The following is a 22,777-nucleotide window of genomic DNA, read 5'->3' on the forward strand; positions in this document are numbered from 1 at the left end:
ACAAGAATAACTCTATGCGGGAACATTGTTCATCTGGCTCGTCGGGTGGTATTCCGAGAAGCTCTCGGGCCAGAGGAACATCTTGTCCTCCCTCGAGGGAGTTGCCGCAACAAACTGTGGAATCTGTGACAAATTAGCATCAACAAGCGCCATAAAAATGGCCCGCCAAATATATATTTCCAACTTACAGCTTGCTTGCTGGAGATGCGCCGCCACATGTTTGCGCGAGGGTTGAACCGGGCGGGTTTGCCCACGCCGCCAGTTTTCTGCTGATCTTCCTTCATGATGGCTTCGACCTCTCTCTTTACATCCGCAAACGAATCGAAACCGATATAGGGGATCTTGTTCTCGATGCAGTATTCTTCCAGGCGTAAACCCCTCCGGGCAAACAGCACGTCTGCTTCCCGCGCAGCCGGAAGGTCAGAGACGCCATCTCCGATGAAAATGATGAGTGGGATTTCCCCATCCAAGGCACTCTCCGCCGCGAGAGCGCGGCCCTCTTTGACGGATAGCGCCTTGTCATGGCCAAGCTCGGTGTCGTGCCGCCATATGGGCTTCCATTCAGACCCGTCGGATCTGATGTCCGCGTCATTGGCGACAATCTGGATACGGGAGGCCTGGACAAGCTATGCATTAATGATGGGAAGAAACCCAGGGACCACCGCCGGGAATACCATACCTCATGCTCTCCAAGGAAAGTGTTCAGCACTTTGCGGAGGATTGGCTTGAGCCCCGCACTGATAACGTTAAAATCAATGTCGTTGGCCACGCAGAATTGGTGGAATTCCTGGAAGCCGGGGTCGATCTCTAGCTCCTTCTCCATGATCTTGAAACCATCTTCGAAAGGGACTCGGAGTGAGCCCCACATCTCCTCCGAGACGTCTCGAAATGAGCGCTCGCCCGACTTGATCTGTTCGTCGAGCAGCCGGCGGCGCTCTTCGCCGCAGCCTAGGTTATCGAACAGGACATGACCCGTGTCCTGCATGAAGATGGTGCCATCGAAGTCTATAGAAGGCGGAGTTATTAGCCGCTAGGGTGGAGAGGATCCGCAGGGGCGTTCCTAGATTCTTACCTGAAAAGCAGACAATTTTTCTGGTTGTGGGCGACATACTGGGCTTGATTGAGATTCCAAGTGGTTTGACGGAAGGGTGATGTATGATTGAAGGCAGTTCAGCCCGGCGAAGGGCTCAGTGAAATATCTTTCCCCCGCTGAGGGAGGACGACCCGTGGCGACGCAAAACCGGAATGAATCCAATGACGTACCCACGAAAAATAATACCTACGAGCGCTCGGTTATGAGGGAGGAGGGGTGGGTGATTAGTTAACCGTGCTGAAGAGAACAGAGGGGACCGACCGGACCCATCGTCCCCGGGGGGTGAGAGTGGAGCGGCTGGGGCCTAAAGGGACCTGACGGACTGCCCACATCGAAAGAAACGAAAGTTCAGCCATTGTTGTTGGCTGCAGAAGACTGGACCCGATCGGCATCCCGAGGGGCTGGAAAGTGTGGAAATGGTGGAAATGGTGGAATTGGTGGAATTGGTGGAAACGGTGGAAATCTTGGGTGAAAGCACTTTCTTCATCTGCACTCCAACGTCATCGTCTTAGTTAAGCGAGGCAACAAGGAGAAGGGAAGTGACATAACCAATTCGTTCATACTACTCGTGCATTTATTTGCTAGTGGACGGTCGAGCCCTCGCTCGGCTGCATACACGGACAGCCATGAACACCACCAAACAGACATCAGCCAGTGGCCACACACGCATATGCATGCAGGGTACACGATGACTGGACTTCTGGACTCTGTCCTTACATCGGGAATAGAAGAATGAATCAGTCTAGCCCGGCTACCGCCCGGCTCTCAAATACTCGAGTATCACGACTGGTTCCGGATGAAGATTCTTGCCCCACCCGATGATGACATTCTCCGTTTCCCCTTCCCCATTTCCCACGATCGCTTCCCATCTCCTTGGATATGCAAGCCTTATGCCTTTCGGGCTACACCATGATATCAAAGCGCAGCCGCGATGGAATCACGAGGAACACCATCCCCATCCACCCCCCGCATACACCGCTCGACTTCGACACTACAGTGATTATTACATTGCAGGATCTCAGTGGCTTGCGCAAAAACCAGTAATATGCCCTCGGCTTGGCCGCTTTCCATGTTTGCGCCCATGACGCTGGGTCGGATTCACCCCAAATTCGAGATTCGATTACTTGGATAAATCGTCGGTATGTCGAAGGAGATATACAACCTTTGGACTTGATCTATCCAATTCTATTCCCCCGTCACAATGCTAGAGCGAAGGTCGACCAATCTGGAAAGCATACTGAATCCAGATCCCAGAGTATATCGTCCCTAAATGCCTCATCGAGCCCCTCATCACTTAGCCTCTCAGCCAGCGTGTTGTCGGCTTCCGTGTTCACTGCATCTACTGCAGGAATCCGTGCGGCTTGATGAACGCGGCACATACTCAATGCCCTCTCTCGCAGCCTGCGCAGAGCATTCCATTTTGGCCCGGAACTAGGTCTGTAACCAAGTTCGGTCATGCTGAATGACTTGTTCACCAGCTCCCAGGCTCGCTCTGCCCTGGGCACGTCCGGGCGGACGTAGTGCTGCCACAGTGTGTAGGTAAGCAAGTGATATTGGGGATACGTGGTGAAATGCCACTGGTAACTGCTCAGAAGCTCGTCCTCTTTCAACTCTATGCTCAGAGACAAGGTGTCATATGCCAAGGCAAATGCTTCCTCCACCGCACGAGCAGTGGATTTTTCCGCACGCAGTCTTCCCAGGTATTGTTGCCGGATGATAAAGCTGAGTTTTCCAAGGAAAACTCGGCTCAGCAAGATGGCAGCCTTCTGCAGCGGAATGTTGGGATCGCAATACCTCAAGTATTTCGCTTCTATCTTCTCTTGTACATGCTCTGACAGTTGCTCCAAGCTGTCCATGGGGTTCTGGCTGTTAAGTACCCCTACGGACAGTCGAGAGGCTCGCTGGAATGCTCCGTTGAGCTCTGCGGTTGTTAGAAACAAACTCATCTCGGTCCATCCCTCTCCAGGGATCGGGGCAACATCTGTTTTCGCGCAAATATCTTTGTCGTCAGCGTTCAAGGGTAGCTTCGTATTACATGAATTCACCACCCAACCAGTCGAGAGCCCATGACTTTCGGCGGCCCGATTGTCGGACGCGCAGATTTGTCACCACATTCGTCGGCGAAGCTCACATTTCAGCGGCGTGAGCTTAATATGTTCCGGGTCTCGATGAAGCCCAATCGACTGGACGCTGCGGATGAGGAGGCCATCGAGAGCCCAACCCGAACGGCCACCACTATGACCTCGACGACATCTCTGGAAAGTGTCAGTATGGCATAAACAGCTAGGCATGTTAAGGGGAGGGTCGCCAGGTAGATCGTCATCGCTTGTAAAGTGGTAATAGTGGGCGAATCCAGAAACACTGCCGCATGAAGAGATATTTCTAGTCCTCGCTGAATTTGATTGAGCGCGGACGGCCGGTCCTGATTTAAGAGCAGGATAGTATCCGGGGATGGTAGACTGGTGACGGCGGCGAAGTCAATTGCGAAAAGAAGCGCGCTCGTGCCTGCGGTTACCTCTTCCGGATTATTTATGGCCGCGAAAACAAGAGAGTTAACGCTAGGAATATGGAGAAGTTTCAGAAGGGGGTCGGCGTTATTCAGGTTGACCTGCCACAGCTGCGTTGCCTGTTTGCGCGACGGACTTCGACAGTACGAGGCCGGCATGGGATTTGAGATAAGGCCATCGAATTCGCATGTATCGAATGGCTGCTGACTACTTGCATCGATACTCCCAGGGCTACTGATAGCCGATTGAATGTCGTTATCCTGTTGATTGGGGCCAGTCAGTCCCGGGATCGCTCGTTTTGGGAACCAAGTCAATACTACTAGCCTTCTCAAGCACGTGCGCAAAGAGCACCTCATCTATGTATCGAGTAGAGGCACCATCTTGGACCAGGAGCCCTTCTGCTGGCGGCACTCCAGGCTGCACAGGTTGACTGGCCCTGGTCCTGTTGGGTACAGTACATCTCCGGCATCCCCTACGGAGGAATGTCTCCTCTGATCATCTCTGCTCACCACGTCTGGGTTTCCGGGCGAAGGGAAGAAGAAGGGTCTACCGAGGCTCTACCGCCTTCTCGAGACCTCAGCTGTCGGATCATGGCATCCAAATGAGACAATCGCCCCGCAAGTTGGGCCTCCAATGCACGGTTGCGCGGTTACTTTGGGGCCCTCCCACGGCCAGGTGGATAGCCACACTCATGCTTTGTGCGCGCACAGTTGGCGCTTGGTCGCTGCCTGTCGCATTTAACTTTCCGTCTTCGGCACGAAGCGCAGCTGCGCGTATGAGCAGAGCTTGGCCCCGAAGGGTTCGATGCCGCGAGGGGGCGGAGACATCGGTCGGACTGGTGGACGCTTCGGCGGCATTCGTGATGCCTAAGTCAACTTACCGCGCGCCGCCTTACGATCCACGACGGCTCACGTTTAGCACTCGATGCTCTAAAACATGCGACGCTGACGAGTGTGCGAGGAAAAGAAGAATCCAATCGCAGTCTGATACGCATTTGCCCCGTGGTGCTCCCTGTTCAACCTTCTAAGAGACTCTTGAGGAGTGGTCACATAGTTAGCGCATGGCATAAAGCGGACTTTTGAACCTCGCGCCAAGCCGCATAAGCTTATGCGCGCTGCGAGCGCACGTTACCGCGGAGTGGTGGCAGCGCAGAGAACAATACCACTTATTCATGTAGATAGATGTACTGTAACTAGTCATGAGAAGTCCGACAAGTCAAACAAGTTTCATTTAGGGTTTTGCCACAGAAGAAAGCGCAGGAAACTCTTCTTGTTAGTGCTGGGCTGGCAGATAGGCATCGCTAAGTTACCATAGCCACCACAAGGTGTACATACGGTATGACATGTATATAGATGTACTGTACAAGAACAAATAGCTAGACAGCATGTATGTACTGCGTATTGTACTAGTACTGTACTGGACAAGACTACGTATGTCTCGAACAATGAAACTTTTACCTCGGCTTCCAACAGCGTCTCAACATCAGAATAATCTGGAATCTGGATAATCTTGCAGAAAATCTCGAACGCAAGCAAGCAAGGAAGATCCCAGCCTATCAGGAATTGGTTGACTGTCAAGGTGTCAATAACATATGTCAAAAAAACAATAATAATGTTGTTGATCAGCCGAGGTTCAAAGACAGGAGGAGCCTGAAACAAGCTTGGTTGTAGGGTTTAGCCTGCCTCTGCCTCCACTCACCTCGGGTATTTCTCCTTTTTCACCCTCTGCATCGTCGGAGTACGAGTCACGGCAGTGCGTACAATACAACGTCCAGCCAGTCAGATGTAACTGGTTCTATCTACGAGCCTGCGAGTCTGCGACATTATCGAGGTTGACCCTCAGTGGAGTACCAACTTCAAGCCTTTCCCGGGCCACTTCCGCTTGAGGCGTTTTGAGGGGATCTCAAAACGGTCTACCTGACTGTACAATCCTACAAGTTACAATGGTGCCACCCTCGGCCCAGTTCTAAATTGTTATTGTTATGTATGTACATGCAAATCTAAGTCAGTGTGAGACTATGGGCCTGTCTCAGAAACAAAAGATTTGGTCGCCTATTTTAGAGATCGCTCCTGGTTTCTGGAACCCCATCGCCACCAGCGTCTTCTTGCAGGCACTGACCATTGGCGGAGGGCCACATAACAAGATCTTGGTTTCGGGGGATGGCGACGGTAGACGCTCGCTGAGCACCGCTTGGGTCACGTAACCGGTGCCATACTGCCACACCTCAGGCGCCGTGTCAAGCATATACCAGAGCTTGAAATTCTTAGGGTACTTGCGAGCGAAGTCCTCCAGCTCCTCGCGCAGTAGGATGTCATTCTCCGTACGGTTCGCGTAGATGAGGCTGATCTCCGTGGTGTCGCGGTCGTCCTCACAAATGGCACGGATCAATTGGTACATTGGAGTGATGCCTGTGCCTCCAGCCACCATCCCGATCTTAGTGCACAGTCCCCTGCTATACCGCATAGATCCCTTGGGACCTCGAAACTCTACCTCGTCGCCCACCTCGAGCTTGGCAAGGTATTGCCCGCTCAAAAGCCCATCGGGATAGCATCGGACGAGCAGCTCGAGGCGGCCCAGGTCCAGATTGTTCGACACCGGCGTGTACGATCGGCTGACGGTGGTGTCATTGACAACCGCTCGAATGGCGACATGCTGTCCGATTGGAAGGCCGATGACTCCTTTCTGGTCAGGTAATGCGAAAACAAAGCGGTACACATTCGATGCCAATTCATCCTTCCGCACCAACGGCAGGCGCTGGAATTCCTTGGCGTCGAGAAAGCCCTTGGCCAAGTGGGGGTCAGCTCTCGGGCGTTTCCGCGCCTTGATGCGAGGAGGGTATCGGAGGAAGCCCGAGTCGATTTTCGTGAACTTTGCGGCCTGCTGCGCGACCAGGCTGCCCAGCAGCGCGCAGACAGCCGTTGCCATAATGAACCCGTGGGCAAATTCCCCGCCCGGGAGTCTGGACAGATTGAGTTTAGAAGGGACGATTTGGCCCCAGGCCTTCCTCATATCAATGGCGCCCGGATTGCTTCGGTTGACAGTATACAGTAGAGCTGTCGCCGTACCCAATGCACCGACGATCGCACCCACTGATCGTGCTGAAGATGAACTTGGTGGTGTTGTCTTCTCGGATCTTTGAGGGATGACGCGAACAGCTTTCGGGGACACATATTTTTTGGCGTCTTTCAAGGTGCCAATCAAATACTCTTGCAGAATATCGCGCGAATCCTCCGAATGGCCAACATCCTCAAAATCGACGGTGGCATCTGTACCTGCGGTCTCCAGAAGAACTTCCGCACCTCCCGGATGGTCTTGGAGATACTTCGTGACGTCGAATACTTATAAAATGTCAGTGTCTACATCTCTCCCAAGGTCATCACAAGGTGTCATACCTTGTCCGTGAACGACGATCCAGATATCATCCTTCTTGTTGTGTGTTGCAACCTCAGCCAAGGAGTATTCGGGCAGCTGGACATCCGCTACCACCTGAGCCGGTGATTCTGATGTTATAGATTGTTCCATTGTCAATAATGTACCAAAGAATGGATTCAAGTTGGTTCAGGGAAACTTTCCTGGCCCCAAGGTCGCAGGATAAATGTGGCGCAATATAACATGATTGCCCAGAAGCATAGCATGGCATAAACCGGCACTGCGACCACTCCGATTGGGCGACTTCTTTTCTTTTCCTTTGTTTTTCCCTCTCCCTTTTCCTTTCCAATTCTTTTTTTTTCCTCCGGGATAATTGGAAGGGGAGTAAGGGGGAAGTGATCCAGTCGGCCCACCTGCGTCGGAGATTGTAAATTGGAGGTTGTTGCAGCAGGCCGGTCTGCCGAGCCAGCAGGGGAATTTTGTAGGGCTACCTATGCCGTTCTATGCCCATTTTTGGAAGTTCTGGGAAGCCGATGTTCGGTTATGCTTGAGACCGAAGCATAATGGTAGTTCTCATGTACTACGCGGGTACGCATGGTGGGCCCCGAAAATGACGATCGCTTCCCGTCTTGAATTTCTCTCCAACGTTGCGGGTTAACTTGCCGAGGCAGGCTGTCAGGCCACCGATCATGATCCTATCATCCCCCGTTATCTTCTGTCTCTCTGTGTGTGTGTGTGGAACACTGGAAAATATCTACGTACCGGTAACTATACACTATGGAGTAACTTATGTGGATTCGTCGTCCTGGCCAACATGGCCGCGCTTATTTTTGGTTTGTCCGGCGCAGTGTCCAGACGAGGAGGCTGCGTCGCATCTATTCTCGATCCTCTATAAAGCGTATAAAGCGGCATGGCGCACAAAGGAAATTCGATTGCCCATCTATCTCTCCACTGCGCCTTCACCCCATAAACGTAGTCATGCCAGCCAAACAATTTTACCTGTTGGGTGAGCCCATAGCCACTGCCAGGGAAATTGAGGTGGACTCAGCCCTTGATTTCGAAGAACTGCAGCATCTTCTCGCTGCGCATTTCGCCATCGTTGACCCCAATGGTAATTGAATCTCCCCCCTTACATCTATCTAAATTCAGTATCCTCCTGTGTATTCCAACTGAACAACGACAGGTATCGGGCTGCAGACCGAGGACGCCATTTTCCACCGAACCCCCGAGGTCTGCTCATCGGAGGGCCAGATTAGCATCACCATCGATGGGAAGCCGGTCAGAGAGATCCCAGGACCCCAGGGTATCCCAATCTTTGGCAATTTCTTTCAGATCTACCCCGACCATCTTGGGAACCACCAGCGTCTGTTCGAGCAGTATGGGCCGATTTTCCAAACCAGCAGCATGGGCCGCACGACTTACCACACCAATGACCCGGCACTGAGCGCAATAATTTTCTCGGAGAGTGACTTCTTTACCAAAAAGATCAACGAGGCACACCCTCTGTACCCGATCAAGAACACCGAGGCCGGTGTCTTTCTCGCCGACACCGATAGCCCGACGTGGCACGTCGCCCACAAGTTCCTTCCGCCAGCCTTCGGACCAAAGGCGGTGCGGCACTACGCGCCCACCATGCAGCGCACCGTCGAGGACGCATTCAAGGTGTTCGACGCCTTCGATGAGGCGGAAGAGGCCTGGAACGTGTACCAGTACATGCTCAAGCTCGGCTCGCAGGCAGTAGGCAAGCTGGTCCTGGGCATCGACTTCCAGCACTTCTCCTCGGCCACGGCCCCGGCCCATGAGCTGATCCTCCTGATCGCCGAGTCCCTGGAGCTCAACAAGAAGGTGAGTGCGCGGGGCGATTGGTACTCGAAGCTTCCCTTTGGGGACCCCAAGCGCTTGCGGGATATCCGCGGCCGGGTCTTCGAGCTGATCGACGAGTCGATCCAAAATGCTAGCCGCGGCGGCGTCCATGATCTTCCACTGCAGGAAGCTGCCCTGCAAGCGGACAACATGATCGATTACGCGATTCGTGCAACCGACAACAAGGGTGAAAAGCTGCCCAAGACTTCGCTGATGCAGGCCCTGCTCGTGGCCACGGGTGCCGGCTTCACCACCACTAGCTCTCTGCTGTCATGGCTGATCTATTCGTTGGTGACCTATCCCGGCATGCAAGAGAGACTCCTCCAGGAGCTGGTCGACCACGGTATCACCGAAGATTCTCAGCTCACCGCCGATATCACGGATCAACTCACATTCATGGATAAGTTCATTAAAGAAACCCAAAGACGCCACAACCCGTCATTCCAGGTAGGAGAGCCATTCATGTCCCCTAGCGTGGAGGACCCTAGCCCGTAGTTTACTGACGTGCTTTTGCACAGCCTGCCCGGACCGCCAAAATTGATATGATCTTGCCGGGGGGATACAAACTTCCCGAGGGCGCTGTTGTTGTCGGGGCGTTGCACCATCTGCACAATAACTCGAATGTTTGGGATAATCCCACTCGCTTCGACCCGGACCGCTGGAACACGGAGGCCGTGAAGAACCGGCATAAAACTGCATATATCCCCTTCGCAACAGGCCCCCGCATGTGTATTGGTTTCAACTTTGCCCTGCAGGAGGTGAAGATATTCCTGCCTAAGCTTGTGTACCGATACAAGTTCACCCGAGAGGGGGATTCGACGGTGGAGTACGACCCAATGTTCCAGCTCATTAGGCCGAATAATCTATACGTGAGAGCCGAGCGGCGGGTGAAGTGGCCTCCGAAGTCGGACTCCAAGCCGACAGCTTGATTGTAGTCAGGTCCGACGTTGTCTAGAGCCTTGATTATTTTGTACATATTACCATTCCGCGAAACATCTCCTTTTCCCTCAGTTCGTGCGCGCGCTCTCTGTCTCTCTCTCATAGTGTGATACTATCTCTTCTATGCGCATTGATTTTGAGTGCACTGATGGCCTGGCACCAATCTTAGCCCCAGCCAGCTATCCTTAAATAAATAGTAAGCGTTCATCGAAGTACGGCACAAACAACACCTTCAAGGTACAGCATCCACACTTAGAAGAAGCAAGAAGCGCCAAGCACACACATTAGCGACCAACTGACTGCCACTGTCAGCACAAAAGAGTCAACGCTCGCAGCACATAACGGTGTTCTAACGGATACAAGCCACATACGTTCAAGGACTTGATTATCCATGACTCAACGGGCATCGAGAGTAACTAAGAGAGGTAGAAAAGCTTCTCGAGGAATGGGTAAGTCTCCAGGTACCGGAAAGTAAACCATGCCATGACCGAGGCCATGTCAACAAAGTGATAGAGAAGCCATTATACGTTAACCTTTCCTCCATGTAAGTTTAATCTTGCTTTCTCTGTTATCAACCCCAAAAGAGACCACGAGGCTGAGCCTTACTATTTAGCAGCACTTTGTGCTGCTTGATTCTGAGCTAGTTTCTGTCGATATTCAGCGTTTTCCATGAGCAGGTGAACCAATACATGACCATGATACTAGTGAAAGATGCTTTTCGCAATCTATTGGATGCAGGTACTATTCCCTCCATGTAGCTTGCAAGGAATAAACGATTCCAAGTGCCAAGTCTGCTATCTTCACAGAAGAGGAGTGGAATGATGTAATGTGTTCAATATCGGAGCATGCGTCCTTCGGACCTAAATCTGCAGAGTTACAGTACAGCAAAAGCGACAACGCCTGCAGCCTCCCATATGACGATCATATCCATGTATGTCTAATCACTAGGTATGTGAAAGCAGTCAAAGAGTTGATTTACCGGCCTTCTGGCTGGCTTTTCGATTTTTCTGTCGCCGGTCGGCCGATCACCTCAACACCGACACTCAAAAGTTTTACACGGGCTATAGCATCATCCTGAATGCAGGATCTCGGTCATCATGGCATCCGGCATATTGTGCATACTTACCTTGTGCCTTGTCCCGGTTGATCTTGGCACAGTATAAAACATTGAAAAAGATCCTGCGGCTCCACATCAGCTCCGTGCAATCATCCCCTGGCTTTCAAGATCTAGTCGCCCAACTCACATGAACCATGCAAACACCAAAAGTCCCAGAACTACTGTGTGTCCTCGATGATACTGGGGTTTGTCTTGGTCGGGGTAGTTGAAAGCTGCTTTATAATGAGCGCAATTCCAGTTTTGCTGTTACGACATAGGGAGAGGAACCTACTAGCAAGAAGCCCTCCACAGTTGGCAATGGTTAGCTGCATGGCAGACGTGGTGGCACGCTTATAATGTCCTGCAGAGTTGTTTGAATTCCAGACCAAGATGCATGGTACACTGCTATACAATCCAGTGGCCATCAGACAGGTCATTGCATACTTGGCTGATGGCGAGTATATATTGGCAATTGCTCCGTATCCAGCTATGGCAACCGGTAATGTGAAAAGCATCACGACTCCGCGTAGCTGTAACCGGTCCGATACCACAGCCACAACCACTAAGCACGGTTCAGCTTTGTGGTAGACACCGAAAGATGCATGCTCAAAGACTCACCGGTCACGACGGTGGCAACAGCATATGGTATAACGGTCCAGAATTGTACTTGGTTCGGATCTCGGGCAAAACCACTTTCTTCAATGATGGTTGGGAGCTAGACGTTGTAGCAGGCTTAGCCCTAGTAGAAAAGAGCCGAGAACATAGGTCACTTACAAACAATCCGAATGAGTACAGCCCTGACAAGATTGAGAAGTAGGCTGTGGCAGACAACCACATTCGTGGGTCTAGAAGCCCTCGTCGCACCTCAGTCCACTTGAGAGTCTCCCGCTCATCCTCCGTCGTCCTAATCTCAAGAGTCAGTATCTCCAGGTGGTTGGGAATGCTGGCTCGTAGAATTGAAAGGGCAGCCCTGACTTACGCGTACTCAACTGAGGGGGCGTCAAGCATGACTCTTTCGAGAGCAAATGCTCGTTCCTCTGGAGTCAAGAAAAATGCCGTCTCTAGACTGTTTGGCAGCAGAAAACAGCTCAGCCCGCCGACAGAAAATGTCTGTGCTCCATATTAGACGTAACACCAACTCACTGCCGTGCGTGGTGCAGTAAAACTCACCAGTAAGCCCTCCATGATCATGATCCAGCGCCATCCTTCAAGCCCCCCTCGAGGGCCAATTTGGGCTAATCCACGCGCTAAAAGGCCTTCATCCTGTTAGTCAAGGCCCCTGTATAAATCCAATTAAGGATCAAAAGCCTCTCAAAAATTTCGTCCCACGGTTTGTTGACTCACCCCCGAAAGCCCCCGACAGGGAAGCGGCTGTATAGAAAACTCCGATGCGCAAAGCCAAATCATTTCGTCGGTAGAAGAATGACAGGTACAGGACCTCGAGCCGGAATCAGTCAGTCTACTCCAGAGAAAGACAAAAAACCCAGTCAGGACCCACGATTCCAGGAAGTAGTCCGCCTTCGGCAGTCCCCAAGAGGGCTCGGACAATGACGAAGCCAGCAAAATTGCGCACGAAACCCAAGCACATTGTGAAGATGCCCCAGATCATCGTCAGAAAGGGCAGCCAAACCTTGGGCGAGGCCTTTCTGATGACCAGGTTGCTGGGGAGCTCACTGATAGACGTTTCACAAAACATAACCGAATTAGTACCAGAAAGAGTGGAGAAGAAAAAAGGTTGATAGTGTATCTGGCCTGTCTCACCTGCAGATGTACATGATGTAGAATACCGTCAGTCCTATATCATACTGATGGCCACTGATGTTGACATCGTCCTCCAGGCCCAGAATCTTGGCGTTGCCCACATTGGTCCTATCGAGAAAAGAACAGAGGAAGAGACCGGATAAGGTCGGCAGGAGCCTAAAAGAAGCACGCGTTGGTGGCCTTGAAAAAAGTTGATGATAAAAATCATTGGCTCTAACCTGCAGTCCATTTTGAAGAAGAGATTCCGTATCCATCGCTGATGTTCTTCGTCGTCACGGCCTTGTTCCACGAGAAGTTCCTGCTTGGCGGGTTCGTGGTCTTTACTCTGCGGCTGAAGAGGATCCATGTTCTGCATACTACTTTCGGGTGCTGAGTCCATGGACTATGGTGCATAAAGCGACAGTATAGCGACAGTAGAAACAGCAGCAGTCCAGTCAGAAGAGTAGCGAAGTAGCGAGGGTGGAATGAGATCAGTCAGAGAGGAGGAAGTAGTCGGAAAAAAGCAATCTAGACCGCTGGCTGCGAGGAAGGTAGTATGCAAGGGGAGTTGAGTTACCCAGTAGTAGAGTAGGTAGTTAGTAGTTTCCAAGTTCTGTACAGTACCTACCTGAAGGGATACCGGACTAGGTAGCTACTCGAGCCGCTTATAGAGGAAGGATCTACTAAGTACCTACCTAGTACCTATAGTACTATAGGTAGGTACTAGGTATAATACTAGGTACAGTAGGTAGTCGCGGTTAGTAACTTACTAAGTACGTACTGTACCTAAAGGAAGGAACTCCACCCACCCCACCTACCTTTCTTTTTTCCCCGCAGTTTTTAGGTCCACGGTCTACGTACTCCGTGCCCTCTACAGTTTTTCCCCGGATTTGGTTGCTGCAAGTGCGATCCGCCTCGGCATGCAATTCTGGTTATCGTGCGACAGTTTCTCTTTTTTCACACTGAAACCTGAGGATTATGTATGTACAGTACAATCGTAGAATGACCGGAGGCGCTACCACCACATCACTCCATGATTTCCAGGTGGTCTGCGACCGCAAAGCTCGCTCCGGTCTTGCTTTTCACTTCCTCAGCTTCCACTCCCGGAGCAAGTTCTGTCAGCAGGAGCTCCCCTTTCTTCCGGTCCACTTGAAACACACACTGTCCACACCACACCCATTAGCTAACCTAGAGTCCCAGGAGCCGGAGATTTGCGGGCTTACCAGATCTGTGATAATTGTACTAACGCAGTTTGCTCCCGTCAGAGGGAGACTGCATTGAGATACGATCTTGGGCGATCCGTCCTTTGCTGTATGACTGGTAGCTACTACAATTTTGGTCTGATCTGGGTTGGAAATCAAATCCATGGCCCCGCCCATTCCCTTGAAGACTTTACCGGGGATCATGTAATTCGCCAGGTCGCCGTTGGCGCTGACTTGTAGGGCCTTGAAATAAGAGCGTCAGTCGGAGTATTCTGGCAATGATGGACGAGGGTAGTCGACACATACTCCTAAAATGGAGACATCGACATGGCCCCCACGGATCATGCCGAACGACTCGGTGCTATCAAAGGTGGCAGCTCCCGGAACTAGGGTAACTGTCTCTTTTCCTGCGTTGATAATGTCCCTAGAAAGAGTCAGGTGAGAAATCCGAACGTGAGCTACCTGTATCAGGAGTTAACCACTTACGGATCCACTTCTTCCTCTGTGGGATAGGGACCCTGTTATAGAAGTTAGTCATCTTAGCTTTGCTGAAAATGTAGTCGAAAGCGATCTCTTACCATGCCGAGAATACCGTTTTCGGACTGTATCCAGACGTTCACATCACGCGGCAGAAATGAGGGAGCAAGGGTCGGGATTCCTTCACAACCATGAGTACACTTGCAGTGAGACATATTGCGCCACACCACCTACCAACTCCCAGATTCACATAGTAACCGTGCTTAAGCTCCTTGGCAGCTCTCCTGGCTATGCGATTTCTTTGGGACGTTGCTGCACCCTTGACAGCTGCACCGGCGCCTTCATCATTGCTTGATCTCAGCTTCTTAATTTCAATGTGCTTTTCTTCGGTAGCGGGAACAATCCGATCAACGAAAATCCCCGGAAGATCAACATCATTGGGGTCGATCGAGCCCACGGTGACGATGTTCTCTGCCTCAACAATCGTCAGGGTAGCTGCTTTGGCCATGATCGGACCAAATGCCTTGGTAGTATGCCTAAATTGTGTTTTGAGGTTCAGTATATAAAGTGCCTCTGGGGAATAATCGTGGTGAATGATCCTTACCGGAACACACAATTTCCTGCCTCATCGGCCTTCCATGCTCTGAGAATTGCCACGTCTCCGGTCAGTGCAGTCTCCAGTAGATAGGTCTTGCCATTAAATGCCCTGGTCTCACGTTGTCTGCCATGCTCGAGCACTTTTCCGTGCGCATCCAGCCGAACGGGTATCGCTCCATCTTGTAGCAGGGTATCTACACGATGTAAGTCGGTGAAGTTCACATAGTAGCCATTGTTCGAACCTGGCGTACTTTTGGGGAGATATTGACGTGATGAGACATACGTGCACCTGTGGGGGTGAAGAAGGCTGGAATACCAGAGCCACCAGCGCGTAGCCGCTCAGCCAGTGTTCCTTGCGGTGTGAGCTCAATCGAGATTTCACCCGAAAGATACTTCTTTTCCAATGCCTTGTTGTTGCCAAGATAGGAGAGGACAAGCCGATTCACTTGTCCAGCCTGTGTTAGCGTTGAAAGCCCGCCTTTTCCAGCAGCACCTGCGTTGTTGGAGACTGCAGTTAGTGAATGTAAACTGTCCACACCTCGGCGGTGAATCGCCGCTATCAGAGTTTCTAGTTGCAAGGTCAGTCATTCGATGTTGCCAAGGCTTTAGGACTATGGCTAGTATTACCTGCAACACCACAGAGGCCAAATCCCGAGCTGAGAATGGTTGACCCGCTCTTCAAGTCGGCCACTGCCTCATCTGCACTTCCGAACAGTTTTGAGGCCCCACGATCGATCCTTGGAGCCTGCGAGTAGGTCTCATTCCTGGCTGTCGAAAAGCGAGCAGAAGCCCGAGTCTTATTACTACCTAGAAAGGACCGAGGATTGACTTGTCGCAATTGCAGAGGGGGTTGCGGCCGAGCGGCGACGATTGTCCTCCGCGACAAAGCGAATGTCGAGATTCTGAGTGTGGCCATAGCCAAGATGTTCTGCCTATTACTCTGGTTGGCACAAGCGTTGATTTGACTCTCGAGTTGGCGCGAGGAGAGGGATAGGAAGACGTTGGCCCTTAAAACAACTTGGAAAGGTCGGCACCCTTCGGCGTTCGGCGCTACTTCTGAACGCCGACATGTGGATCATGCCCCAATGATGTAATCGATCAATAGGAGAACTGGGATAAGCTACGAATTGTGAGTAAAAATGTTTGTTTGAATATAGCGAGAATGAACAGGATTGTGGAGCAATGAATTATATGCTGCTAATGTCGGTCGCATTGTTGCTTCCAAAATCAAGCCATTCCCAATGCGTCAAGTCATCCATAGGAATACCAGGAACAAACGTCCCGAAGGCTGTGTCCACTTGGTTGACGGCATCAATAATTTGATCGTCAGACATGGCGGAGAATTGGATCGGTTCAGACCAGAACATTGAGGGCAATGAGGATGATTCCTGTGTTCTGATGACTGGCTCATATGAGTCTACTGTGGTTGGCGGCTGAGACCTTTCAGCCTGGTTTAGCGGTCGGATTTCGGGGGTTCTTTCAGGCTGCAAACTCGAAGGAAAGCGCCGAATAAGCTCTCGCAGAAACCTTCCATAAAGTACCGAGGCTCCGTTCCTGTGGGTTGGGACAGCCCCTATTCTTTCCAGAACCGCCGCAGTTTCTTCAACCAGATTTCGCACGCTAGGGGCCAGGCTAGATCTGCTATCTGGCGGCATGGTACTTAAACTCAATGCCGAGCATGCCGCGAACGAAATCATGATAACAGTATTGTTCGGCATTGACTTCAACCGCGACTCACCCTGGATGGCTGCCCTCAGAACATTCAACGCAGACGAGAGGCCCGCTGCACGGAAAAACCTTTTCACGTCGAGTGGCGCTGTGGGATGGTTGATCACGCCCCCATATGTCGATAACTGCGTATGTATAACCAAGATCTCAACATACGGTGGAAGAGATGATGCTTGATAAACTTTTAGCACCTGTTGAGGAAAAGGTGGCGACGGCTGCTTACCTTGGCCTTCGCCAATAGCCGGTGTCCAAGCCTTATACCATTGCCCGTAGAAGCTCTCAATGTGCTGTTTTATCCTGAATACTGAGATCAGCTTGAATACTCCGAAACTCGTCAATCGTACGCACAGTTGAGCAGCTCCCGAGCCAGTATTCGTGGATTTATCGCACTCGGCTCTTATCCTTTTGAAAAGCTCATCCTAGTAGGCGAGGTATGATGTTGTTTCTGTTAGAAGCGTTTCATAGTGGCCTTGCGCGGATTCGGTCCAGAGCAGGGAAATTCAACTCACCAGATTTCTTCGGAGGACGGCCATGGAATTCATTGGACCATCACGAGAGTCGGCGATGTCAGAAAGGTGCCATTGATCACAGTTCTCAATGAGAGCTGTTGAGGGCACCGTATAATTTCTTCCCCGGGCAAGGCATACACTGTAGAGACCTTTTAGAATACTGCAGAGCAATTGATCTCCTCTGTATCGCCTCAAAATAAGAGATCTTACCCTCGTTCGAGTACGAAGAGTGCAATCCACGCCCTCTCGCGTCGTCGCAAGAGCCTACGACCCCATGCAGAGTCTGAAGTCACGTCACCAAAGCCGTCCATCTGCAGTGCTCTCTTTGCATCGATGCATTCAGCTTTGGCAAGTCGTTTTAAAAGACTGCTGTCGAAGCTTGTTGAGGGCAGTACAATTTTGTTCAGAGATAGATCCAATGCAACAGTCAGAGCCATCGCGATATAAATGCAGGTATCGTCATCCCCTAAGTGGTTTCCGGGGTCCATCCACGGGACATTTACCATGAAAGCAAGAACTATCTCGACTGATCGATGCCGCTGAGTGATGACATCACGGGCTAGGAATGCACGATGTCTAGACAGTCTCTTCGATATTGCCGCGGCTGAGGGCAAGAACAACGCCGCTGCAGCCATCATCGAGGTGAACAGAAACGCAGACTGCGAACGGACAAATGACACACTATGGATCAGAGGGTCGAGACCCCATCGAGTGTGGGCGAGGTTGCGGTAGAAACTGGACGGGATTAGTGATTCCGGTGGTTGAAAAAGAACCGGGCTTATCTTTGGACATACTATGAGAACAGCGACTCTGCTTCATCGAGCGTAACGAGCCCCAGCTCAATGGGATCCAAAGTGGGACCAGTGTCCAAGCTTGCGCTGGTGGGAATGAAGAATGATGTGGCTGAGGCCATAGTGTCGCCGTCATCGACATTGTAGATTCCCGATGGCTGCAATAGCGTCGACGATGTCAATCGCGATATACCACGCATATCACTTGGTGACAGTTGTAAGTCGGAAGCACGTGCAAGCAGTTGCAGGGGGTTCTCTGCATCATCCAGTGACAAGCCATCTCCCGGGTTGTCGTACTCGGCGGCTGATACAATAGACGATCCAGCGGGTTCCTCTGATAAATCCTCCGTCTCGCTATGCGGATTTTGTCCTTGTATGTTGTCGAGCAGTCCCCGAAGGTTCGAGATCAAGTTTTGGGCACCCTCGGCCCGGGGCCGCTTGATAGCCTGCTCAACCTGATGCAGTGCCTTTTCCAGTCCTTTACGTTTACTGACATTAGTGTGTCAGTACTTGTTGTCATTGCAAGTCATGTAGATGTATACGGTGCGCACTTTTTGACACCCTTCTGTCGACCGACATGGTGACTCGGAATCACACATGTCGCATCGGCTTGCCTGCATCGATCACAGGATGTTTCGTCCTTGGTTCGATTGCATCGAACTTTGCTTTTCCTACAGTTCAAGCAGGCCGCCTGTCGAGAATGCGACATCGGGTGTGTATCAAGAGGGGGTGGTAGATTATCCATTGCGATGTCCCCGAAGGGGGGTACGTTGGGAAGCAGATATATATGTGTGTGATCTGCGGGTGTCACCATCAGGCAGTGTGGACGCTCATGAAGGGACGCGGCATTCCTCCCTCATCTGAGGGATGCCAACAGGCAGGGCGATAGTAACAGCGATGTTGTATTTGCACACTGCTCTGGGTAGTTCACAGGTCTCACCTCGAGCGTGGGGTGCAATCTGTAGGAGAAGCAAGGGTCAGGGAGGGGGGACATACAAAAAATGAGTGCTAGATATAGTCAACAGCTCAGCCACGGAGATCGGAAAAAACAAATGGATGATAATGAAAGCCGAACGCGGGGGTTGAACCCGCAACCTTGAGATTAAGAGTCTCACGCTCTGCCGATTGAGCTAGCCCGGCTACGTCATGCTTCGAAGTTTGTCTAAATAAGTTGAGAAATTATTGTAAGCCACAATAACCACGAGCATTTAGCAGGCAGGTCATGTTAGTAGTCGGTTCGTTAGCTCGGGTAAACGGAAGTCATTTAGAAACTTTCAGCCTATGCTAGACCACTTGTTTGGGTGTTGAAGCGAATCTGCGATCGATCAAACCCCTGAAGATATCCTGGAATGTAAGTGTATACCACCAGAGGAGGTCCCAAGCATTAAACCTATTTAATGCTAATGAGGAGAATCGAAATGAATCAGTAAATAAACATGGCTCGGCCATGAATTAGATTGTATGGCCTGGTTGTTGATCGATATATGACAGGTCATCGTGCCATATGCTCTGTGTCGAAGCCCTTTAGGATATCGCTTGATGAAGATGAAATAAGAAGCAGCCGGTCAACACCCAAAGCAGCAATCTGAACAACAAGCCTGACCAGTAATAATGAAAATGCCACTTGCCTCCACCGTGTTCGCGTCAACACATATTGCTCAAAGTTCAAGACACAAGAACAAAACAAAACAAACGGAGTATAGACCATACAGAGTCACATCTAGTTTGCTGCCCGTAGAGCTCTTAGTCTAGCCCCCAGACCATCCTCCAACTCCGAGTCAACTTGCTTCTGATCCCTGACTTCCTCACGAGGAGCAGCATCTTGCTCTAATGCTATGCGCAGATCTACGCCGGCATCGTCTGCAAGTTGTTCCATCAAGCGATCAACATCGGCCTCACCCTCCGCACCGTATTCCTGCATCGAAACACCCTGGGCGACATCCTCTATGGCACTGCTTGCTATTTTAAAATCCTCGGAGCGAGCCAGAAAATTGTTTGCGTGTGAGACCAGATTCTCTAGGTTGACACTTTTCGAAGCCGCATCCAGCCCCCTTGAAGCTAAGGCAAGAGTCCGGGAGGTATCTCGCGTACTTTGTGCTGCCTTGAGTTCGTTGATGATGACATCTGCGCGAGCAGCCTCGGCTCGGAGAGTCACTTGCCTTCTCTTCTCACGTACAGCAGATGCGGCATGAATGCGAGCGATTTGAAACTCTCTATTTTTCATTGCCTTGTCGGCCTTCGCCTTCTCAGATTTGAACGTCGCTTCGGCACGGGCAGACTCTTTTTTCAAGCGATTGGAGTGCAGCTACAAATTGTAACAAGAATATTGCGTGAGTTAAGGTGGAAGCTTCGGCATAAAATGCGGTTGGTCGCAGCGACAGAGAACACACACACACCTTGACATTGGTACGAGCCTCAAAGATCGGGTCCTTTCGAACCATGTTGGGCAGTGAGTAGGCTAACACCAAAAATTGACACTTCGAAGTATTGAGAAGAAACAAAGCCAAAATGACCGACGCTTTAGGAGGACGGAATAGGCTACTTTCTCAGAAGGGGCAACGATAGCGGCGCGGCGGCGACTTAGCGTGGCAACGTCATCCCGAATGCCGTATCACCGCACTTTCACTACGGATGTTAAGTAGCTACACCACAGTAGAAATGCAGAAGAATAGCAGGCTGGGTACTCATGCAAGTCTAGTAGAATCGATCTCTGGCGACTAAAATGGCTCTGGTCGTGTTTTGAGTTTGCAACATTCACATGGTTCCTCACATTGATGTATGTCTACTGAAATGACTACTTTATTTACAACGTGTGTATGTAGCTTTGTAATCTTGATTAATATAAAGTGAATATGATTTCGTGAATATCGGAGAAAAGTTCATGTCTCTAAGAGCCGGGAGCAAACAAAAAAGAACAAATATATGCGCAAATTCGACTGTCCCAAATAACGCCAATGCCAGTCACGACCCTGATCATGTCACAGCTAAATGCAAGGGGATGAGCCATTCCCGACACATGACTTCGTGGCGATTAGACTATAATGTGACATCCATCGTATCATCACCGGCATCGACTGCACCTTGCCGTTCAGAATCAGGTAAAACAACCCCTCTTCCTCTACCGGCGAGCAATTCGCGCCTAACCTCGGGTCCAATGTCTTTGTGCCCTTGAACCAAGAGCAAGTCAAGGAGAGCCTCTCGTTGGTCCTCGGTGATATCGTTACGGTAGCGTTGAGCGAACACCAGCAATGACTGGTGCCACAAGACAGGAAGCTTGTAAGCCTTAGCGTCACGGGATGGCCCATCTATCATCATTGACTCGTCTGCATTGTCGTTCGCGCGGAAACGCAGGAAGTGAAAGACAAGCGCATCAATGACCTTGTATGGAAGTGCGTACTTCTTCTCCAAAAAGATGCGAATGAAGACATTGACCGCACCAGTACTCTCCAGAGATCGCAGGGATTGTTCCGCGGCAAGGTCGCACATACGAAGCAAAGCCGCAGCCGAATGCAGGACCGGAATCGAGACTCGAGCAATGACGGAGGAGACAATATGGGCTTCGCGAAGAGTACATGTTCCGCTGGAAACTAGGGGAAACAGCAGTCCCTTGAAGAAGCAAGCGGGCTTGTAGAGTGCTTTCTTCATTGCATTGTAGGTATGGACATTGAGCTTCTTGGTCTCATGTATTTCCTCACGGACACGATCGAGCAGTACTGTCGAGATAAACTCCTGTGCAACTGCAGGCTTAGAGGATATGAAAATTCTTGTACCGGCATAAACAGCGTTGGCAGACCAGGATTCCGGGCGTGTGATCGAGAGAAGAGTCGGCCAGTTGGGAACCGAGGGGAGAATTTTGAAAGGTTTCGGAAGGGGGCCTGACTTGTAGCGAGAGAGAATCATACCGACTCTGGGTTTCTCATTAGCATTCAAAAAGTTCAATGTAAAGCAGCTTGAGCATTGAAATCTCACTTCTCGTAAACCTCAACCGCCTTCGCGGGGATCTGAACAGCATCTTCCGCCAACCCTCCGCCTTGAATGTACGGCCCACCTTCGCCAGCCTGTTTGGCTTCATGTTCTGCGATCTTTTCAAGGATCAAATCCGCCAGATTTGTGGTCTGACCCTCGGCCCCTGGTGCACTAGGGTTGAATATCGGATCCTCATCCCCCCCGGGAACGAACTTGTGAAACATGTCAAGATCATTAGGATCAACTTCCTGAGGGTATAGTCAATATATGTACAGCCTTCGAAATCCTAGGAAAATAGAAAGAACCGAGGTAGCATACCACTTCTTCGACTTCCTCCACATCGTCCCATTGCTCATCTTGAAACCTCTCGTCATCCGACAAGAATTCTTCATCTTCTAGCCGAGACTGAAAGTCGAAGGCAGTATTCGTCTTGTCTGTTGTTGCGCCCATCGAGAGTTTTTGCTCTGCGGCATCCTCCTCTGCCAATTCCTGCCCGATGCGCAGGATCTTGCTAGACATTTTCGCATCAACGAATCTTTCGCCATCTTCTTGCTCCTCATCTTGACGGGATTTGCGATTGGCCTTTTTGCTTGCTTGGGTTCTTAAGTGACCAGCTGGGGTTAACATATCCTCGGCGAGAGGATTGTGCCGGCGGGCAGCGACGGAGCGAGATGCTGCTGCTTTAGGCATGTTGAGTCACTTTCGACACCCCTTAGAGCAACCTTGTATATTTAGGATTCGTCTGAGTTCAGAAGAAAAAATCAGGTTAAAAGTTCTAGTCCATCAATCCGCCAGGACAAGATGCATGAAACGAATGCTATTCGCCTCTAAATCATCCTTTGACAAATGTGTGTGTGAATTTCAAGATCATGCGGTTCTATTTTTTTTCTGCCATTCTCA

The 22,777-nt window shown here is 50.9% G+C and overlaps 9 protein-coding genes and 1 non-coding gene across 10 annotated transcripts; 1 reads left to right on the top strand and 9 right to left on the bottom strand.

Moving 5' to 3' along the window:
- Positions 1 to 12: 12 nt before the first annotated feature.
- On the bottom strand, positions 13 to 1,109 carry BO95DRAFT_463636 (putative 2,3-diketo-5-methylthio-1-phosphopentane phosphatase; the record flags this gene model as incomplete). Its single annotated transcript, XM_025588999.1, has 4 exons — positions 13 to 123; positions 189 to 617; positions 680 to 1,005; positions 1,073 to 1,109. 4 exons carry the CDS (start codon positions 1,107 to 1,109, stop codon positions 13 to 15), a joined length of 903 nt encoding a protein of 300 aa, XP_025442371.1.
- A 1,087-nt stretch (positions 1,110 to 2,196) lies between these two features.
- BO95DRAFT_473489 (Zn(II)2Cys6 transcription factor) lies at positions 2,197 to 4,667 on the bottom strand (the record flags this gene model as incomplete). Its single annotated transcript, XM_025589725.1, has 8 exons — positions 2,197 to 3,014; positions 3,036 to 3,117; positions 3,139 to 3,163; positions 3,203 to 3,348; positions 3,375 to 3,860; positions 3,937 to 4,060; positions 4,254 to 4,367; positions 4,621 to 4,667. 8 exons carry the CDS (start codon positions 4,665 to 4,667, stop codon positions 2,290 to 2,292), a joined length of 1,749 nt encoding a protein of 582 aa, XP_025442372.1. The 3' UTR covers positions 2,197 to 2,289.
- An 890-nt stretch (positions 4,668 to 5,557) lies between these two features.
- On the bottom strand, positions 5,558 to 7,163 carry BO95DRAFT_473490 (putative cytochrome b5 reductase). The gene is made up of 2 exons (XM_025589726.1): positions 6,993 to 7,163; positions 5,558 to 6,938 (listed from the first exon to the last, which is right to left on the bottom strand). The coding sequence occupies exons 1-2, from the start codon at positions 7,120 to 7,122 to the stop codon at positions 5,629 to 5,631; spliced, it is 1,440 nt and encodes a 479-aa protein (XP_025442373.1). The 5' UTR covers positions 7,123 to 7,163; the 3' UTR covers positions 5,558 to 5,628.
- Positions 7,164 to 7,715: 552 nt separating this feature from the next.
- Positions 7,716 to 9,822, top strand: BO95DRAFT_442736 (cytochrome P450). Its single transcript, XM_025586500.1, has 3 exons — positions 7,716 to 8,080; positions 8,153 to 9,279; positions 9,351 to 9,822. The coding sequence occupies exons 1-3, from the start codon at positions 7,948 to 7,950 to the stop codon at positions 9,759 to 9,761; spliced, it is 1,671 nt and encodes a 556-aa protein (XP_025442374.1). The 5' UTR covers positions 7,716 to 7,947; the 3' UTR covers positions 9,762 to 9,822.
- A 1,010-nt stretch (positions 9,823 to 10,832) lies between these two features.
- Positions 10,833 to 12,974, bottom strand: BO95DRAFT_362864 (putative MFS transporter; the record flags this gene model as incomplete). The annotated part of the gene is made up of 11 exons (XM_025582593.1): positions 10,833 to 10,950; positions 11,016 to 11,100; positions 11,160 to 11,429; positions 11,486 to 11,582; positions 11,642 to 11,771; positions 11,847 to 11,977; positions 12,038 to 12,123; positions 12,212 to 12,305; positions 12,366 to 12,540; positions 12,629 to 12,784; positions 12,847 to 12,974. 11 exons carry the CDS (start codon positions 12,972 to 12,974, stop codon positions 10,833 to 10,835), a joined length of 1,470 nt encoding a protein of 489 aa, XP_025442375.1.
- A 646-nt stretch (positions 12,975 to 13,620) lies between these two features.
- BO95DRAFT_130210 (3-oxoacid CoA-transferase) lies at positions 13,621 to 15,934 on the bottom strand. Its single transcript, XM_025580504.1, has 9 exons — positions 15,511 to 15,934; positions 15,167 to 15,451; positions 14,891 to 15,077; positions 14,521 to 14,822; positions 14,388 to 14,467; positions 14,296 to 14,327; positions 14,116 to 14,233; positions 13,831 to 14,052; positions 13,621 to 13,768 (listed from the first exon to the last, which is right to left on the bottom strand). Exons 1-9 carry the CDS (start codon positions 15,797 to 15,799, stop codon positions 13,634 to 13,636), a joined length of 1,650 nt encoding a protein of 549 aa, XP_025442376.1. The 5' UTR covers positions 15,800 to 15,934; the 3' UTR covers positions 13,621 to 13,633.
- A 136-nt stretch (positions 15,935 to 16,070) lies between these two features.
- BO95DRAFT_453143 (uncharacterized protein) lies at positions 16,071 to 18,656 on the bottom strand (the record flags this gene model as incomplete). The annotated part of the gene is made up of 7 exons (XM_025588190.1): positions 16,071 to 16,783; positions 16,835 to 16,908; positions 16,960 to 17,030; positions 17,121 to 17,259; positions 17,331 to 17,855; positions 17,915 to 18,400; positions 18,463 to 18,656. The coding sequence occupies 7 exons, from the start codon at positions 18,654 to 18,656 to the stop codon at positions 16,071 to 16,073; spliced, it is 2,202 nt and encodes a 733-aa protein (XP_025442377.1).
- A 322-nt stretch (positions 18,657 to 18,978) lies between these two features.
- BO95DRAFT_t143 lies at positions 18,979 to 19,051 on the bottom strand. The gene has a single exon. It is a non-coding gene; the product is annotated as a tRNA-Lys (tRNA).
- A 272-nt stretch (positions 19,052 to 19,323) lies between these two features.
- Positions 19,324 to 20,383, bottom strand: BO95DRAFT_442740 (putative SNF7 family protein Fti1/Did2). The gene is made up of 2 exons (XM_025586501.1): positions 20,308 to 20,383; positions 19,324 to 20,216 (listed from the first exon to the last, which is right to left on the bottom strand). Exons 1-2 carry the CDS (start codon positions 20,350 to 20,352, stop codon positions 19,632 to 19,634), a joined length of 630 nt encoding a protein of 209 aa, XP_025442378.1. The 5' UTR covers positions 20,353 to 20,383; the 3' UTR covers positions 19,324 to 19,631.
- Positions 20,384 to 20,742: 359 nt separating this feature from the next.
- On the bottom strand, positions 20,743 to 22,719 carry BO95DRAFT_389115 (snoRNA-binding rRNA-processing protein ENP1). Its single transcript, XM_025583573.1, has 3 exons — positions 22,196 to 22,719; positions 21,881 to 22,125; positions 20,743 to 21,818 (listed from the first exon to the last, which is right to left on the bottom strand). Exons 1-3 carry the CDS (start codon positions 22,565 to 22,567, stop codon positions 20,948 to 20,950), a joined length of 1,488 nt encoding a protein of 495 aa, XP_025442379.1. The 5' UTR covers positions 22,568 to 22,719; the 3' UTR covers positions 20,743 to 20,947.
- Positions 22,720 to 22,777: the final 58 nt, after the last annotated feature.

The sequence above is a fragment of the Aspergillus brunneoviolaceus genome (assembly GCF_003184695.1).
Source record: "Aspergillus brunneoviolaceus CBS 621.78 unplaced genomic scaffold BO95scaffold_33, whole genome shotgun sequence".
Classification (NCBI taxonomy): domain Eukaryota; kingdom Fungi; phylum Ascomycota; class Eurotiomycetes; order Eurotiales; family Aspergillaceae; genus Aspergillus; species Aspergillus brunneoviolaceus.

Excerpts from the sequence above, each read along its gene's own strand:
- BO95DRAFT_473490 (XM_025589726.1), bottom strand. The coding sequence starts at position 7,122 with ATGGAACAATCTATAACATCAGAATCACCGGCTCAGGTGGTAGCGGAT. Across the intron at positions 6,939-6,992 it reads GATCGTCGTTCACGGACAAG|TATTCGACGTCACGAAGTAT; the intron begins GTATGACACCTT and ends ACATTTTATAAG.
- BO95DRAFT_442736 (XM_025586500.1), top strand. The coding sequence starts at position 7,948 with ATGCCAGCCAAACAATTTTACCTGTTGGGTGAGCCCATAGCCACTGCC. Across the intron at positions 8,081-8,152 it reads CGCCATCGTTGACCCCAATG|GTATCGGGCTGCAGACCGAG; the intron begins GTAATTGAATCT and ends GAACAACGACAG. Across the intron at positions 9,280-9,350 it reads GCCACAACCCGTCATTCCAG|CCTGCCCGGACCGCCAAAAT; the intron begins GTAGGAGAGCCA and ends GCTTTTGCACAG.
- BO95DRAFT_130210 (XM_025580504.1), bottom strand. The coding sequence starts at position 15,799 with ATGGCCACACTCAGAATCTCGACATTCGCTTTGTCGCGGAGGACAATC. Across the intron at positions 14,468-14,520 it reads CTATGTGAATCTGGGAGTTG|GAATCCCGACCCTTGCTCCC; the intron begins GTAGGTGGTGTG and ends ATGGTTGTGAAG. Across the intron at positions 13,769-13,830 it reads GTACAATTATCACAGATCTG|TGTGTGTTTCAAGTGGACCG; the intron begins GTAAGCCCGCAA and ends TGGTGTGGACAG.
- BO95DRAFT_442740 (XM_025586501.1), bottom strand. The coding sequence starts at position 20,352 with ATGGTTCGAAAGGACCCGATCTTTGAGGCTCGTACCAATGTCAAG. Across the intron at positions 20,217-20,307 it reads AGGCTCGTACCAATGTCAAG|CTGCACTCCAATCGCTTGAA; the intron begins GTGTGTGTGTGT and ends TACAATTTGTAG.
- BO95DRAFT_389115 (XM_025583573.1), bottom strand. The coding sequence starts at position 22,567 with ATGCCTAAAGCAGCAGCATCTCGCTCCGTCGCTGCCCGCCGGCACAAT. Across the intron at positions 22,126-22,195 it reads TGGAGGAAGTCGAAGAAGTG|GAAGTTGATCCTAATGATCT; the intron begins GTATGCTACCTC and ends CTATACCCTCAG. Across the intron at positions 21,819-21,880 it reads GCGGTTGAGGTTTACGAGAA|AGTCGGTATGATTCTCTCTC; the intron begins GTGAGATTTCAA and ends TGAGAAACCCAG.